The sequence below is a fragment of the Hippocampus bargibanti genome, linkage group LG06, assembly GCF_051943395.1.
Source record: "Hippocampus bargibanti isolate YZ-2025 linkage group LG06, ASM5194339v1, whole genome shotgun sequence".
Classification (NCBI taxonomy): domain Eukaryota; kingdom Metazoa; phylum Chordata; class Actinopteri; order Syngnathiformes; family Syngnathidae; genus Hippocampus; species Hippocampus bargibanti.
In genome coordinates this window covers 17233483-17252579 of record NC_142739.1, presented here as the reverse complement: position 1 = coordinate 17252579, position 19097 = coordinate 17233483, and the positions used below count along the sequence as shown (strand labels likewise).

Sequence of the window (19097 nt, the reverse complement as noted above, 5' to 3'; positions counted from 1 at the left end):
GTCCACTTTTATGGTTTTGCCGCAATTGATAGTCTTGGTCCGACACAAACCGATTCACCATCACATTATTTATGTGTTTTTTCCTTCTGATTTTGCCATCACCACGATGTTTTCAGACCAAACAAAGTACCCAAAATGCATTGTGTGTCACTTTCTTGGTAAGGGTTGTTCCTGACGTGATGTCACGTCAGGCATTGCCAAATCGAAAACAAGACTTCCTGAATATTCAGCACAAGTCTTAATACGTAAAATATAGCTAGCTATATGCTGTGGAATCTTTGTAAAATGCCCTCAGTAGAAGTCATTTGAAGTAATTTTACAAATTATGGACACACCTTGTCCGGAAGTGTAGGTTGTCCTTTAAGACAATTGAAATGCTCCTCAATATGATGCCAAGGGAGCAACCTTCTGGTGATGTTCAGTGTTTTGAGGAGGAAGGAAGTAGTAACGTGACATTAAGAGACTTGAGATGAGCCCATAGGATTCAAAGGTACACAACTAATTAAGGAGCTAAGAGCTAGACACAGGAGTTCTTCTAAGTTAAGTTTTACATTTATATTTTTATTTGAGGGAGATAAAGTTAAATATGGGTGTTTGAAACAGACAGACAGACAGACAGACAGACAGACAGACAGACAGACAGACAGACAGACAGATAGATAGATAGATAGATAGATAGATAGATAGATAGATAGATAGATAGATTTTGAATACAGTGTATGTTTATTTTTATGCAATTATTTTGACAAAAAATATAGCAACAATATTCGTTTAGGTTATTGCGTTCATTTTTTTTTCGCGAACAAAACTGGTCTAGTTTGGGTCGTTCTACCTTCTTAGGATAATATATAATCTTAGTCGTGTTACTAGCATAATAATAAGAACAACCCGATAAAACACCATAATATAAATGCAATTGTGCTTCCATTCACAAGGATGCAAAAGTCGTAGTATCAGATTTCCACAAACAAGATGTTTTGAATTGTTACTAATGGGCTCATGACCGTGACAGACAGACTCAATTTTCCTTGAATATGGCTGTGATATTCGCAGTGCTCATCCCACAGTTAGAAAAGGATGTGTCATGATCTGGTTGGCGACCAACGGGGGTCGCTGTCGCCCCCGCCTACACCTCACAGGTGCTGGTCGTCCCGATCAGATTGGCGACCAGCGGGTAGCGACGTCAGCCCTGCCTGCAGCCTCGCAGGTGTTGGTCGTTTAATCATTGACATTTAAAAGAACACCCGGCACGACCATCCGGTGCCGGTTCATTGTTTGTTTGCTGCTTGGTTGCTGCATGCATTGTGTACGTGTTTGTTTGTTTTGCTACTTTGTATTTTTTCCATTCAGATGATTTTGATGTTTTACATTTTGTTCCTGCTGACTTTAATTGAATACAATTTGTCAAACAACCTCCTACTCACTCCTGCCTGCTTTTTGGGATCCGCACCCGCCATCACCACCTTGCAATCCGTGACAGAATGAACCGGCCGACTATCGGATCCCGCAGGTACATCGGACCCGTCTCATGTCCACCCTGTGCCTGGCAATGCTACGTCCACGTTAGCGCAAGCCTCGTCGCGTTTGAATCGCGTCACTCGACGAGCCGCAACGTCCTCGTAAACGTCCGGCCGAGACCTCCTTCCAGGTGGCCGTCCAGGGTGACACTGGGTGACTGGCATTGCACGCCCACGTCCAGCCACGCTGTCGTCGTGCATGACAAATTGAGTCTCATCCACGACGAGCCGTGCAACGTCCGCGTCAACGTCAGTCCGAGACCCCACTCACCGCTGGATCCCTGAGCGGCTCTGGACTGGTCTCGTTCCCCCGGAGCCGGGCAGTTCACGCCCACGTCGGCGTCCGGCCGAGACCTGGTCCCATACGGCCGTACGGGGTGCCATTCTACGCCTGGCAGTTCGACGTCCACGCAGAGCCATGCGCCGTCGCGTGAACGTGCGAGAGGGATCGCACTCACGCCCACGACGATCCGTGCCGCGTCTTCGTCCACCCCAGGCCGAGTCCCGTTCCCATCAGGCCGCCGCCCGTCGTGTGCTGGAGAGGCAGCGGTTGCCCTCTCCACCGACCGTTCCCTGGCGAGTGGACCTTTTTGGGAGACTGTTGGGACTTCTGGAAGCAGCCCCTTGAAGGGGGGGTACTGTCATGATCTGGTTGGCGACCAACGGGGGGCGCTGTCGCCCCCGCCTACACCTCACAGGTGCTGGTCGTCCCGATCAGATTGGCGACCAGCGGGTAGCGACGTCAGCCCTGCCTGCAGCCTCGCAGGTGTTGGTCGTTTAATCATTGACATTTAAAAGAACACCCGGCACGACCATCCGGTGCCGGTTCATTGTTTGTTTGCTGCTTGGTTGCTGCATGCATCGTGTACGTGTTTGTTTAACCTTGGCGGACTTTTACTTTTGGTCTTCTTTTGCTACTTTGTATTTTTTCCATTCAGATGATTTTGATGTTTTACATTTTGTTCCTGCTGACTTTAATTGAATACAATTTGTCAAACAACCTCCTACTCACTCCTGCCTGCTTTTTGGGATCCGCACCCGCCATCACCACCTTGCAATCCGTGACAGGATGAGCAATATTTGTTGCTGTGAAATATAAATTTCTCCACTGCGAGACTAATAAAGGCATATCCAATCCAAACAATCCAATCCAAAGATTGTCGAGCTTTGATGCATGTGCCTTGTGGGCATGCTTGGGTGTTATCTCTTTTCCCTTATACCAGAACTCTCAGTGGGGATGTTACTGATGGCAACTATGGTCCTTTTTTCCACCACACCGCCATAAGTCTGAGTATAATGGCTGCTTTGTTCTAGCCGTAATCACATTAATATGAAAGGCAATTGCTCTGGATACCAAATCAAATCAAGTTAGATCATATTCTGATTAAATGACTTAATTCGAAAAGCTATGCATCTCCACTGCTGAAATGGATTAAAATTACGATGAAACTCATCGCATTAATTTGTAATTCCAGTAGACACAGTACAATGGATATTTTTTATCGTTTTTTTTCCGAAAATGTGAATATGGTAGCCTTTACTGAACTGAACTTTTCCATTTATATAAACGTCGGGAATTGCCAGTTATCCAGGTGCGTCATTTTGTTTGCATTTTACACAGTATGTTTCATAAAAGCTCTAATTTGTTTATCTGCGATGGACAATATAGCCTACCAGATATCCTTTGTTGAAAAGTGTCACCCATCTACTTTGATAATTTGATTGTACAGTAATTGAGTTAAATATCTCATGCATTCATTTGTACGTAATTATCATCTGTTCTGCTGACGGTTTTATGTCCTGCTCTTCTGTGATTCCCATGAAATGTGTACCATGCAGATCAGTTTGTCAGGTGTTCTGTTACAGGTTTCAAATTGAATGTAAAGCTGGATTGACAGAAACTGCATCCGTCTTTTTTTGCAGCTGCTGGCTTCCCTAAAACCATTGGAGTGAAATACTGTGCATTTTGTTCGGAAAATGTGTGCATGCCCCCAAAAAAAGAACAATACCATATATAAAAAAAAACATCCTCGTCTCACCCCCATGGGGTGTACCCCATTTTAGCTCGGGTCCTCTACCAGAGGCCAGGAAGATTGAGGGTTCTGCGCAGTATCCGTGCTGTTCCCAGCACTGCGTTTTTCTGCACAGAGATATCCGATGTTGATTTTTTATATATATATATATATATATTTGATTGGTTATTTGATTAGTTGATTGGTTATTTTTATGCAACACAGGTTATCGACTATGTCATCTCATCTCATCTCATTTTCCGTACCGTTTATTCCTCATTAGGGTCGCGGGGGATGCTGGAGCCTATCTCAGCTGTCTTCGGGCACGAGGCGGGGGACACCCTGAATTGGTTGCCAGCCAGGGCACACAAAGACATACAACAGTCACTCTCACGCTCACACCTAGGGACAATTTGGAGTGGCCAATCTGCCTGCCATGCATGTTTTTGGAGTGTGGGAGGAAACCGGAGGGCCCGGAGAAAACCCACGCGGGTCCGGGGAGAACATGCAAGCTCCACACAGGGAGGCCGGACCGGGACACGAACCGGCGACCTCTGCACTGTGAAGCCGGTGTGCTAACCACTCGACTACCGGGCCGCCCCCCGACTATGTCATAATTAACTCAATTTATTACAATCGGAAATAAGATATTACAACAAACACAACCCCATTCAGTCTGAAGTTGTTATGTGTTGCTCTTGTGTACAGAATTGTTGAGCCTGAAAGCTAATCGATTGATAGCCATGTCATATATGTACAGCATATCTATATTAAAAACTTGATTTGTCAGCTTGACAAATCTAGCCAATTAGAGACTGTCGGGACAGAAGGCGCGACCAAGTACTAGTCTGTCAATCTGCATATTTGCAGACCGTTATTACAGCCACCAATAATTTTGCTAGCTAGGTTATTTAACTTCAATTCGCAATCAATGCTAAACATGAGAAATTGTACAGCACTCAAGACAAATTAAGGGTAACCATACATACAGTAATGGTGATTTTCCATGCGAACGGCTCCATCCGTGGGCCTGGGAAACTATTGCATTCAAACTGTGCCATCAGGCAAATTGATCACTTGTGCTCTCTATTCTATTTGATTGTATATTTCAAAAAAATCAACACCAAACAGGTAACATTCCGTCGATGGCAAGTGAGGAGGCTATGCTGGCTGGCTAGTTTGACTGACATGTATACTGTACAGTGCATTTTAACTGATGTGATGCCAAAGTGTCACATATCCATCGGCAGAAAAGATTATCATTGGGTTGATGGAATGATCCGAAGAAAGGCCGACATATTGCGTCTCAGGCAATAACACTACAAGCTAAGGGGTGGAATTCAAATCATTTTACCTTGTTGGAGAAAGGAAGAGAAATGGCTTCGGGGTATTGCTCAAGGAAGAGTTTGGTAAGAGCGTGCCAGGGGCGAAAAGAGCATCTGATCGAGTGATGAGGCTCAAGTCTGGAATTGACAGCTTAATGTCTAATGTTCTAAATGCTTCTGCCCCACAGCTAAGATGTGAACAAGAAGAGCAATGAAAATTCTGGATGGGTAGATACAAAGTCATTCTGCACGTCACAGACAGAGAATGTCGTGATTGGGGCATGTTGATGAAGAAAACAGCGGTGACAAAGGGCTGCTTTGGTGTCCAGGACAGCACGAAAGGACAGATGCTGGTAGACTTTGCCAAAAGGCTGAAAATGGCTGAAGTGAATATTTTCTTCCAGATGGCACAGCAATTTAGGGTGACCTACAAGGGTGGAGGTAGAAGCACACAGTTCGACTATATCACTTGAAGGCAATGTAATCTCAAGCAAATCATCGATTGCAGTACAAAAGATTTGCAATCATTCATATCAAACCTCAATTGTGTACCAACCTTCGGCAAACCGGATTGAAAAGACCAAACGGTACGGATCTGGTCCACGGGGCGTAGTTTCCCCACCTTTGTTCTAAATTGTCCCGGGTGTGAATGTAAGCACGGATGTTTTTTTGTCTATGTGTGTTCTGTGATTGGCTGGCGACGGGCGCATTGTGTCTATTGCTGACTGCCCAAAGTCTGCTAGGATACCACCCAGCACCCTCCACGACCCTTACAAGGATGAAGTGGATCAGAAAAAGGATGGGTGGGTGGATAGTTATAAACAATGAAAAGATACCTGAGGAAAAGAGGAAGTGTTGTTTTTATATATAAGGGAGACACACAAAATCATGGGAACACTAAAAGAACAAAGATTAAGTTAATGAAGTAAGTTATGGGACAGAATAGAAGAGATTAGACTCAAGACTGAAGTGAGCACCGTATTTGTGTTGTCTGTGTGGTTCCCTAGGAACAGTATCACAGATACATTTTTTTTTCTTGAGTGTGTTGATAGAGAAGTAAAGGAAGGGTCAAGGAGGATCTTTTTATCAATTTAGCGGCTGGTGTTCCAGCATCAGTTCTTGAGAACAAGGAAGTACTGACTTTTTGATCATTATTCAGCCGGTGTTCGTGCGTGTTCATGCTGAAGGGGTCCATTGAGATAGACTATCCGCCTTTCCTGTCATTGCCATGCAAAGGGGGACCGGCTTCCTACACTCGGTCTTGACGGCTAAAATATTTTCCACTATTTAGTGTAGACATCCAGACAGACCGAGACCTCCCCAGCACAGCAGTTTCAACTATTTCCATTCAATGAAAACATCCGATTTTCTTATCTCCTCTTCCCGCTGAACCTCTTTGTGAGCATTCTGACAGTGTTGGCTTGGAACACTGGTGATGTCGATAAAAGTCACTTTGAGTGACATATTTTAATCCTTTCCCATTGTAATGATATTTGCTCTCCCCTCTGTGTGCCATCCACTATCAAAATGTCACAGGCAGATTTACAAGTGCATCAGCTGCCAAACAAAGCTTATTTTAGTCGAGGCTTCAAGGCAAGGGGAAATCCATATGCACTACAAATCAATGGGGGAAATTTATGGCTGCCACCTGGGGTTTGAAGATTGCAAGTGACTTGTATTCCCACAAAAGACTCAATGGTTTGATTGATTTCATCTGCATCACTTCAGTTTATCTTTGTAATTTGTGCAAAATGCTATGTCAATGCCTTCTGGACATTTTGTCAAGGCCACACATGACATGTCCTTTGTTTCCTTACTTTTACAAATATTACCTCTCACCTGATGCCTCTGCCCCTCCATCTGTTTTAATATACAAAATATATTCAGGGCATATGTGTATATGTATGAACTACAGAGAATTGTCAAGCAATATGAAGTGTTCAATAGTGCATTAATCGTGATAAACATCAGCATAGTCTATGTGACGAAGACAGTGAGAGAGCTACACGATGAATAATGGCACAACAAAGATGTGCAAAAGGGCACAGTGCCACTGCGAACGTCAGACGTGCTTTGATTTTCACATGTTGCCTGCTGTGTTTCTCACAGTGACAGTATCACGGGAGCAGAGAGCTGGCACCTAGAAAAAGGTGATGCGGTAATTCTGCTAACAGAGGAGGCATAGATCTCTTGTTATTTTGATTGGATTTGCCAAGATTTTTGATGGACAACCAAAGTCTTCTGAATATATGCCAAACACAAATGTGCAGAGAGTTAACACATTAGTGCTGCAAGTGACAGATGGAATCAGAAAAAAATAAAAGCAGTCGACAGTCTTGCTTGTGAGCTCAATGACCTGCATTAGAAACTGTGGAATTTCTATGATGCCGTTCCTAGAGGCAGCACTTCGAAATGAATGATGGGAGCAGAATTCTGATTCGGAGGCTATTAGCTGTTTATTTTTTTGTTTGTTTGTCTTTTATTTTATTTTGGTGTTTTGTTTTTGTTTTTGTTAAAGCTGCATGTGATCGGTCAAGATGTGTGGCATTATCTACACTATGCAGAGAAGCGACAAATGAGGTTAGAGGCACTCAAAATTGAGGAGCTAATTGGGAGCGGAAAAAGTCAAGACTTAAAAACCTCTTTCAAGGTGAAAGCTACACACATGGTGAGCAAACAGACTGGAGCAATACTGAATTGGCAAACTACACACTGAAGTAAAATATGGTCGAAAAAAAAATGTCTATTAAAAGACTATAGCTAGTTTGAGGGAAGAGTGTAGACAATACTGTACACAAAAGTATATTTATTTCTGATTGTGTAATTTACATGTATTTTTTGTAGCAGCTTGAGTATGGAAATTAATAAAGCCATGCAATAATTGACATAGTCGCTATCAAGTATCTTTTAAAATCATGAAGTAATCAAGAACCACCTACACAGTTTATAGGCGCAGATGCGGCTCCCATGCAATTATTGACCAACAATTAATTAATTATAAACAATAAATTGGTTTAGCTTTTTGCATGATCATGATGATTGTAATTATGAACAATTCACAACATGCCTGACTGAAAGCATTGGTCACTCTTGAAGAGTATTTTACAATACCAGTGAAAATTATACATTGGGTTGTGTTGACAAACAGATCCACAGTATGTATTGCTAAAATGGTGACGCCCTCACTCAAAATTTCCATTGACCATACTTGCAATTAAAGTACTGCTAGGTGGATGGAATTAAATGTTTCTTTTGAGGTTCATCTTTGTCTCTGCAGTAGCTATCTAGTTACTCAATTCAAATGCCTGTGGGGCGATTCCTCAACGTTAAAGTGAAAAAAACATGACATGCCTTTAAGGCACAATTACCCAATGCCAGCCACTATTACGGTGAAGCCGCAACAATCACCCATGCTCCCTCAGAGTAAATAATCAATGATACACCGCTGTCCAGATAGGGCAAACAGCCGTGTCCTCATCAAATCCCCCCATACTCTATGAAGGTTTGTTTTACCGGAGCATATGCTTGAAACATTTTACCTTTCTAGCTCCACCAATCTGCGAATATGTAGGCGTCCAGACAACAAATTCATTCAAATTTGCTTGCCATTGTTTTCAAGATATAGAGCATAGTGTCAAAGTCAAGGCCCGGGGGCCAAATCCATGATGCTTGCTAAAATCTTAACCAAAATGTCATATTTTTGGATGTAAACCACAATAATTTCAGATTTGAAAACTAGTTATGGTGAGATCTCAACTTACGAACACCTTATCTTATGAACTTTTCATCTTACGAACGTCAAATTTATTCAAATTAAACCTTATAATAAGCACTATTTTCATAATAGACACCCACCACGGCTGGTCCATCAAGCACACGACCTTCGGATCTGGCGGAGTGATCTTCGGCGGAAGCACACGTATTTTATGCTATATCTACAATGAGGCCCGCGGCAAAAATGACTTTGACACCCCTGACATAGAGTAAGTATATCTAATTTACGACAGATTCTTTTCTTACATACAATGGTTTTTTTAGGTGTTCAAATTACCTTACATGTTTCGGTGTATAATTATGCGGTAACTGAACACCTACAAAAGCCACTGTCTGTAAGAAAAGAATTTGTTGTAAATTAGATAACAAGTAGACAGTATGACCTTAACACAACTATACAGAGTATTTCATTTCTGATCTCGACTTAACTTCTGAGTGTGTCAAGTTACACATTCTTCGAGTCATGTCAATTAGTTTGGTTTTTCTTTTATGTTGAGAGCAAACACCTGAGATATTGGTAAGCTTCAGATATGCAGAGGCGGCAGTGAATGAAAAAAGGGGGGGGGGGGAATTAAGGTTCTCTAATGCCATGGCCACCCCCTCACTGCTGCGTTCTTGACCAATCACGTGGCTTTAACCAAAGACTGGGGGTGGGGAATAGAGGACAAAAACAGTGGCCACCATTTTCTTGTTCGGAGAACGGGCTCGTTCGCGAACGACACATCACTCATTGTGGCAGCTCCGTGTGTATCCCGAAAAATAGTTCTTATGCCAAGGTAACATTTTCATAAATGTAACATTCGGAACCGAAAAGTTCGTAAAACAAGGGGTTCATAAACCAAGGCATCACTTTATTGGGTAACCCCAGCCTCTACTATAGTGCCTTGTAATGTGATGTGCCTTATATTTGGAAAACGTTTATGTATTTATTATACAGTATTAGGAATTGTTTTTTATTCATTGAAGGTGCGCCTTATAGTCCGGTGCGCCTTGTATATGGAAAAAAAAATTGAAAATACACCAATAATTGAGGGTGCGCCTTATACTCAGGTGCACCTTACACACCGGAAAATTCTCTCAGATGAAAGCACCTTTCATGGTTTCATTGGTTCATTAATTCCATTCACATTGCATCCTCTTACTCTTGACTGTCTCTCCCCCTCATCAATTGTCGTCGGCATAGCCACCAATCACCTTCCAGTCCTGCGTCTTGTTGCAGTCTCGTCTGTCATAACATGATGAAATGTAGCACTCCTACTCGCTTTGCCTATTCTCTTCCATGCAGCCTAAAAGAAATTGCCACAAAACCAAAAACGCATCTCATCCCCTTAACTGTCCCACAATTGAACTCCTGCAAGTGATGCTAGTCCCCCTCTCCAGAAGTCCAAACACACCAATCCACCAATTCTTAATCCCGCTCAGTCTCTGTTTCATGTAGCACTCAACAGTTGTATAATGAACCATATACCACATACTGAAGTAACTTGTCAGGTGTAAGGGAAGAGAGCTTGCTGGTCAGAAATGAAATAATTTGGCATCACATCGAAATTAATACGTTTCTCCAGCTGTATTTTTGCATCATATGATTTGACAATTCCCATCTTGCCCAACAGAGAATGTACTTCCTGAAGCTGCTAAAGAAGCATGGCCTGCCACAGGAGGTGCTGCAACATTTCTACACGGCTGTCATCGAATCCATCCTGTGTTCTTCCATCACCGTTTGGTTCGGGGCCGCCACAAAAATGGACACAATCCGACTTCAACGGACAGGTAGGACGGCGGAAAAAAATCATTGGCACCGCCCTACCCACTCTCGAGGACTTTCATACTGCAAGAATCCAAACTAGGGCATGGAAAATCCTACTGGACCCTCCACAACAAGCCCAACACCTTTTCCAGCTACTCCCCTCAAGCAGGCGCTATCGATCCATGCGCACCAAATCCAGCAGACATTTAAACAGCTTCTTCCCCCAAGCCATTAACTATTTGAACAGTAGCCCAAATGGAACTGTATAGTGCCTCTTTGCAATGTTTTGATGATGATACTAGTGCAGCGTGTTCTACCGGAAACAAATTCCTTGTGTGTTCTACATACTTGGCAATAAAGATTATTCTGATTCTGACATGACCGAATACATGAATGTATCTCAGATAACCACAGGACAAAAAAAAAAATAAAAAAATACACAGACGTACAGAATATTAAAAAATACTGGTACTTGTCCAAGTCTTGCATCATGCAAAGCCCCACTGATCAACTAGGGAAGCAATTGCAATTAAAATGTGTCGAACTTCAGGCCACAGAAAAAAATCAGCCCTGCTTCCATACCGAAAAATTCAACAAGCAATAATTATGCAAGGCAACCTTATGTATACAAGTTGACCTTCTGGAAAAGCCGCTTTTCAAAGTCGCCCGTACAACCCTCTTGGATAAGTCCAGCATCACCGCGAGACATGTGGAAAAAATGGTCCAATTGATCAAGTGTTCTAATATGGTGAACTGCTCCTCTCAGCATCAGTTGGAAATCCCTAAGTGCAGTTGGGAATTTTTGTTGTTTCACTTTTGTGTCTTTTTTCTTTGAAGCTGCTCACATCCATGTACGATTAGCATGTGATTGATTCATCATTCTAATTTGCTGTTATAGTTTTGGCTGATGAGAAGCGGCAGTCCCATTCGTGTTTTTTTTGGTCATTTTTTTAATCAAGATTTGTGTCTTTTCTAGGGTATCAAAATCAGGTCCTGGAAGGCCGCTGTCCTCCAGGTTTTTCAAGTTTCGTAATTTAAATGGTCAGATCATCAGCAAGCTCTGCGGACGGCTGACATTGAACCTGCTCCTTTGAACCAGGTGTGTTGCAACAGTGAGACTTGAAAAACATGCACGATGGAGGCCCTCCAGGAACTGAATTTGACATCTCTGGGTAAGTGGGACAGCACTCGATCCAACAACTTTTAATGTGAGTTGGTCGAGTATTAGCCACCCGTACTTTGCTTTTGGTTGGCGTCTCTATTCCTTTCTAGTTGGAACTGTGTAACATTTGATCTCATTCCTTTTACCCACATCATGAGCAAGTACCAATGCCCGACAGGAATTTTTAGACAGCAAATGCCAATGTACTGTGGATTTAAGTAGGGTTGTATGAAAAAAAGAAGGTCAGGAGGCTCAGCCTGATGTCAAAAGGGTTGCAGCCCCGAGTTTTCTAATGCTGCATACAAACAGCGGCACAGCACTGCAAACTCTTACACACTTGCAAATATTAAACTCCTTGTGAAGAAAAAATATGCTTGCAGTCTTTTCTGGATTTATTTTGTCAACACGCCCAAAAGGTAGGATGCACCCAATAGACACAAGATAAATGTCTGTCTACAAGCCATGCTCTACAGCTTCCCGCTGCGAATTTAAAAGCTCTAAGCATTCCAGACGGGTGTGCTGATATCTAAAGAGCTGCAGGTTAATTTGTAACACATTTAAAATGTGTAAATTATTTTGTGATGGGAGTTTTTGTTCCTGATCTGTTCCGCTCAATAAGGGAGTGTTTATATCACAAACAGCACACATTCACGCTTTTGCATTGCATCAGTAGCTGCAATGACACGGCACAACAAACCCAAATGCAACAAAAGAAGAAAATGTTCAGTGGTGTATGATGTTCATTTGTTCGAAATTCTTCAAAAATGTTTGGTATGTATATGTGATCCAAAGTATTCAAATCAGTATCTTTAAAATTTTCACGAAAACTACATTTAAAATGACTTTAAAATTGTTTAGCTGTGTACCATAGTTCTGCTGGATTTGGTTTTCTTAAATGTTTACCCTAAATTGTTAAATATGCAGCTGTAGTCCCCATTTCATTTTTTTTTGGTATAATGCATTCACTCAAGACTGTCGGGGTTTCCCAAATAGATGAGAATTTTTTGACATAAATACTGAACATGTTTAAACTTAACAGTTTAACATACTGTATTTCATGATGGATGCCGTGGGTAAAATTACATAATTAAAAATCAAAGTATCATGATCTTAGATCGTAGACACTACACAATAGTGTGTACCCAGTTATGGAGACAAATGTGCTGCTGTTAAAGTGTTAGCGAAGGACGGTGGCAGAAAGTATCATAGCAAGAGGTTTCATCCTGACATATGGCTATGCGCGGTATGGCACGATAGGAAAAGAGCCACGGAAGACAGTAAAAGGCATGAACAGATTAACAGAGGTGGGCCAGAATGTTCCAGTTTAGAAGAAGAAAGAAAAAGACATTTGAGAAATAATCACATGAGAGGATGGAGACAGCTGGTGCAAGTGGGCCCGAATTGACTGAGTTGAACAGAACTGAGAAGATAAGAAGAAAGTGGAGAAATGTAAAACAGTGTCAAACTGAGATAAAAGGGGAGAGATTATGACGGGACGAGGATGAAAGAGCGAGCAAGATTAAATTGCAAGGAAAGGGTCAGATTTAAAGACGTGCAGGTCTGAAAAATAGGTAGGGTATTATAGCAAAATGAAATTACACTATTTTTCCATATGGTCTATTATAAAACAAAGTATAATTTGCCTAAAAGTGCTGCCTTTTCTCATGACATTTTTTACACCTGCTAAATCCAAACACACATAGACATGTATATATTCTTATATATGTAGTCTACAATTGACTGGCCATTGCCCAAAGACAGCTATATATACACACAGTATATATATACACACAGTATATATATATATACACGTATATATACAGTATATATATATACACAGTATATATACGGATATATACAGTATATATAGACAATGTATATATACGGATATACATAGTATATATACAGATATATAATATATATACAGATATATAATATATATACAGATATATATATATGTGATATCATGAGAGGCTTGCTCTCAGCGGGACGGGACAAGAAGTGCAATGGACGACAGGTTTGGATGCAAAGAAAATTGTTTTAATCAAGGGTTCCAGGGGGAATTCACAAGCAACAAAGGTTTGAATAGTGTCTCTTCCAATACTTATCAAAATTAAGTCTCTTCTGATGCTTAAATCCAAATAAAGTCTCTTCTGCTACTTAAATCCAAATAAAGTCTCTTCTGCTACTTAAATCCAAATAAAGTCTCTTCTGAGGTAAAACTGAAGACGGAGTTCTTTACAAGAGTCTCTAGGCCTCACCCCTCTTGACGTCCTCGTCATGTAGCCTAGCCACCTTAGCTAGGTTCAAATCCAGTGTCCAGTCGTGGGGTCCCAACTGGCAATGAGTTCCACGCAGCAATCAACTTCTCCACAGAGCACAGCAATCGAGCTTGTCTTTCCCCAAGCTGCACACTCAGAGGCTCTCTGCCTTAAGAGCCCTGCTTTCCAATCAAGCCCTGATCAGCTGCAGGTGTGTGGGTTTAATTGCTGCCTTCCACCAGGTGGGGCCAAGACTCTCTCTGGGTGGAGCCATCTTAGGGGGATGTATTTGCCCTCCAGGACACAGCATCTCGTGACATCACATATATATATATATATATATATATATATATATATATATATATACTGTATATATGTATAACTGGATGAATAATGTTATTCACGTAGTATGGGCAAATTGCACTGTAACACTGCAACCATCAAAAGCTCGTTTAGTTAATAACGGTGCTCTCCTTAACGTCTCCAACATAGTTATAAAATAAAGTAAAACATTGTTGGCAGCAATCATTTCTGCTTAATGTGAATCAACGTCCATTGTGTGTGTGTATGTGTGTGTGTGTGTGTGTACTAAAGGTCGCTCTTTTCCCGAGTTTTGTAATGTTTCGACATTGTGGGGACGCTTTAGACATGCATGGGGACTTAGTCTCATTCATAAAATTCACAATAGGGTGCGAGCTCCATTTTCTTCATGCAGTCCAATGCAATGCATTTATTGCAAAAGTGATAGACCGGTAAAAATAAAAGGCCACTCAAAAAATGTGCGGTTTATCTCTATTGGGAACATCTGAGGGGTGAGGAAACACATCCGTATCTGGTGAGACCACTATTTGCCTGCAGATGTGTTACACCTGCAGTGTAACACATCTCCTTTGCCACGAGTTGATCACTTGAGCCATTCATCCACAACCACCGCCACATGCCGCAGCCTGACTACGCACGGCCCTATGTTGCAAGCATGTATCTGTTCACAATTCCTGTGAAATGAAACCCGCAGCTCTCAGAGTGGACTCTTATTATTGCCACCCTCAAGCGCAATTGTACAACGAATGTGTTGCACAGAATGAGGCAAATGGCCATCAAAACAGATACTGTGTGGTTCACCTCCCACAACAGGAAAACTACATTTTATAGCGGCCCTTCAACACGGGCAGCCTAAGGCACACCTGTGCAAAAATCATGCAGTCTAATCAGCAACTTGCACAGATGAAATGGATGGATTATCCTTGCAAAATAAAAGTGCTCACCATGACAGGCTTGGACCAGAGAGCAGAACGGGCCAGTTTGTGTACGTAGAAAGGGTCTTTGATCTTGGAAATCAGAAAAAAAGTATTTTTGTTGCTCATTTATATGGAGAACAGGAAATATACTTGGACACTCGACACACAAATTTGCCCATATGCTTTTTTTTGGGGGGTGGGGGAGGGGTGGTGTTGATTAAGCGTTTTTTGGTATGTAATGTATATTGATGCTTTCTATGCCTCCATCAGGCAGATATCGGATTGTGTTTCTTTTTGCATCACATGCTCAGTAAAAACAGTAAAAAAAATTCTGAAAGCCTCACTGACAGCAATGAACACACACTATTAGAGCGACAGTGACAATTTTAATGTATATAATTGTACTGGTAATCACTCAACAATCCATACAATCAGAAGAATTTTCAGGTTTTCTGAACATGATTCAGTTTAAATACAATTTATTGGACAGTATGAAGCAACAGTTATGATTTGTTTTGTTTTGTTTTTAGTGTGTTCCTATCTCATGTCAATAACTCACCCCTCTAATGCGAGGTGAGCTTCGACTGGGCTTGTTACCATGACAATGAGGTGAAGCAGTTTTGGACCCCTATCTTGAATTTTACTTGGAAACTAAAAGAAGTGTAAAGCTCCAGAAAACAGTAAAATGTTGTTTACATTTGGAAATGGTACTTCAGCACTGAGCTGCAAAATTACACTGAAACGATCACTGCTGCTTCATTTTTGTAAATGCAGAGAAGAGAGCACACGCGGGTGAAAAACTACGCGTTTATTTGACTGTGTGCTCACTTTAATAAAACTGGCACATTGCATTCTCCAATGCGTTCGTCACTATCCGTAATGTATATCAATAATGTCGATTTGAGTATGGTTTGACGAGTACCATGAGAACTGATCAGATTCTTCCGGTTTTTATATGTTAACTCCTCAAATGGCAACAGTGCAACACAAAAGTTAGTATTGTGAATTTTATAGATGTAAATCAACTCTAAAGAGTAGTAGTTTGTCAACTGGGCAATGATTTGTTTAGTACCGCTTTCAAGCTTTCAATTAAGTCCATTATTCCGGGAGGCTGTGATTTTGGAAGGAATCTGGTGAATTGTGTAGCAGTTTCTCAAAGACAATACGATGTATTTATCTCAACTGTAAGGTTGATAAACCATTTGGAAGAGTCATTTTGTTGATAAGATTGGCCTTAAAAGGTTTTTGAATTTGAAGGTATTTGTGTTGGCATTGCTGACAGAGAATTTCAAATCTTTCTAAGTGCTATACACAAAGTCATATAATGTCCTTCTCGGAGGGGGCATAATAGCATGGTCTGTCTGTCGTATTTACAGTTTCTTTTCACAATGCCTTCTCTCCGTCTTCTGTCATCCTGCTCACTGTCTCCTTATCACCTATCTGTACATCTCTTGGTCAATGACTCCCGTTGTACTTCCACCTCAGTGTCTCCCTCTCCTACACTCCAGTGCCACAAATTCAAATATGAGGTTTCTTCAAGCACTGCAGCCCTGTTTTGAGGGGAGTGATCACAGAATGAGCAGATGAAGACGAGGTGGGGCAGTTGCTTATATTTGTATTTGAAAGGCAACAGTAGAACAGACAAAGGAAGGAAGATCTAGGTTTAAAAAATAAATAAATAAAATGCATGAATGATTTTGTAGTAGCCTGTGTCGTATTGCTTGGCTTGAGTGATTTTTGTCACTTGACAAGCCAACTGTGCCATTCACAGACACAACCGCCTTTTCCTGTGATATACATTGGTCAATTATTGTTCTCTGTGGCCACATGACTTCACGTGCCATCCACAACCTTCAAAAGATGGGGAAAATATCAAATTGTATAACTCACAATTCCCCTCAATTTTATATTTAGTGTGACAACTATTTTTACCATAGCGCTAAATAGATAAAGTAAATCGTGCATTAATGCTGCAAAGTGTCAAGTGTCAATATGAACAAATATGTAAAACATTCTCACCAGATAGTTTGTCAAAAATGGAAAATATACACACTGTCCCCATTGATCAATGCTCTCACCATATATGACACATTTGATCATGAGCGTGGTTTGGAGTATTTTGAAGTTTGTAGCCTTTTATTGTTGAGCTTTCATTCTTTCAGATAGTTTGCTTTCAGTTGTTCATTTGTGTTTTATATATATATATATATAATGTTACAGCAAGTCTTGTAAAAAGATTAGTTAAAAAAATTGAAGCCTAATGTGGAATATGGAAAATGAAAAATATCAGCCAAGAATAACATCAAACAGGAATAACACATTTACAAGCATTTGCTATGCTGGTATGTTTATTGAATAATAATAGCCCAAAACAGAATAATTTTGCAATTTTCAAAAATAATTTCTTCAAACGCATAGTTTAGGTTTCCAGCTATATAAATGTTAGGCAACGAAATATGCACAACTTCAACATGGCTTTGTTGTGTTCAATCACCAAAATATGGCTTTCAAGACAAGGAAAATTAAGGTTGGGTGTTTGGAAAGTCCACAAAATGTTTTTCAAGTGTAATTGTCATATACACTTCTAGGGAAACCACATAAATTTCCTTCAAAGCAAATACAACAACAAAACTAAAGTTCATGAGTATAAATGTATTTAAACAAATATGCAAATCAATTAATAAAGCATATTTTCTTAAAATTATCGATGGACAATTAATACCCCTCGAAAGTTCTTGACTTAACTCTGCAGGATTATGTCACAATTAAATTAATATCAAATGTTTATTATATTGCAACAACGTAAATTCTATGTGACAGGAAAACAACACTCGATAAACGGGCGCCTTTATCTTGGACCGCAGAGTGCGAATGCCCAAAGCGGCACCTACGGCACATTCTGTTTCAGTGTGCGTGGTTTTAGCAAGCGAAACTCCTTCACTGTAAATCAGCGGATATCGCACCTTGACAAGTGTGTAAATCAAGGTGGTAATCATTCTGTCATTAGTCAATATTGTCCACAGCCACCAACCCTTGCCACCCCTCACAAAAAAGGAGACCCATGACCGACCCAAACACAATCACACACAGTAAACTTGAATCAACGGGCAAACGAAATCGTATGCATTTAATTTTAAAATTAAAATTTACCTTGATCAAGTCACTTCTCCTTTTGATGCATATTGTCACTGGACACCAACCAATCCCCCAAAAAGTGTGCCATTAAGTCCTTCGGTGGTTCAACAAAAATCACCAATGTTTAATTGTTGATATTGAAATGTGCAAAGCCCCAACGAGTTGGGAATGTCCGTTGATTCCGTTTGTTTTCTCAGTGCGTAAAAGGGTAAGGAAAATAACTAGTTTATTTGGATGTTGTTTTCTTGTTCTAATCCTCAATCAAACGTCCATCTTCTTTAATTGACAGAGAAATAACCTCTTAGTTATACTCCCCGTGAGTTCTGTTTTCCCACATTTCAACCGTGTCCAAATTTCCCCTGCTTAGAGTTTTTACAATCTTCCAGGTGAACGGGTGGGTTTGGACGGAGCAGTGAATCAGAGGTGGTCTTGCGCACATCCCCGAACTCGCCGCCGAAGCCTTGCAGCTCTGCTTTTTCTCTGTCAGCTTGCAGCAACAGCCGCATTCCTTGTTTGGAAATCCCGTCCACGGTGCCGTCAAGGATTTGAATTGCACCGAAATTACTTCCAGTGATTTCTTTCAAAATAAAAATAAGCGATTAATTCCCCGGGGAAAGCTCTTACTCTGAAGTCAAAAAGGCTAATTTCCTGTTGAAAATCGCTCTTTCCTGCGTTCACGGACGATCGCAGGTTTAAAAGGTGGGTGGGTCTACCTCGCATTGGAAAACTCAACCAGCAGCCCCATCTTCTGGATTTATATAGCATGAATTGCAACACAGCAACATATTCCAAGCAGACAAAGTCTAACATTGTTTAAAAAAATATTTTCTGGTCAATGTTTATGATCAAAATATTAATTAAATCACCAAATCAGGGTTTATGTGAGTATTACTCTGGCAAGGTACGGGTGGCGTACTTGCTTACTA

General features: G+C 41.0%; 2 protein-coding genes across 19 annotated transcripts in view; one reads left to right on the top strand and one right to left on the bottom strand.

Moving 5' to 3' along the window:
- Positions 1 to 11902, top strand: part of LOC148896629 (uncharacterized) — a 58757-nt gene extending 46855 nt beyond the window's left edge. For 5 of the 9 annotated variants that reach the window (XR_016115306.1, XR_016115317.1, XR_016115307.1 and 2 more), the window contains one exon: positions 10242 to 11902. Coding sequence is in view for 1 of the 9 variants with exons in the window: in XM_088998813.1 (XP_088854939.1) it covers positions 10242 to 10398; positions 11352 to 11390; positions 11475 to 11491 (213 nt within the window). In the remaining 8 variants the exon portion in view is untranslated. The other 4 variants (XM_088998813.1, XR_016115308.1, XR_016115310.1 and 1 more) reach the window with 4 other exon arrangements.
- adgrb1a (adhesion G protein-coupled receptor B1a) overlaps positions 1 to 19079 on the bottom strand; it is a 197052-nt gene extending 177973 nt beyond the window's left edge. For 6 of the 10 annotated variants that reach the window (XM_088998794.1, XM_088998796.1, XM_088998802.1 and 3 more), the window contains exon 1: positions 18187 to 19078. The gene's annotated coding sequence lies outside the window, so the exon portion shown is untranslated. Of the gene's footprint in view, positions 1 to 15063; positions 15127 to 18186 lie in introns of all 10 variants that reach the window. The other 4 variants (XM_088998804.1, XM_088998799.1, XM_088998795.1 and 1 more) reach the window with 3 other exon arrangements.
- Between the last annotated feature and the right edge of the window lie 18 nt (positions 19080 to 19097).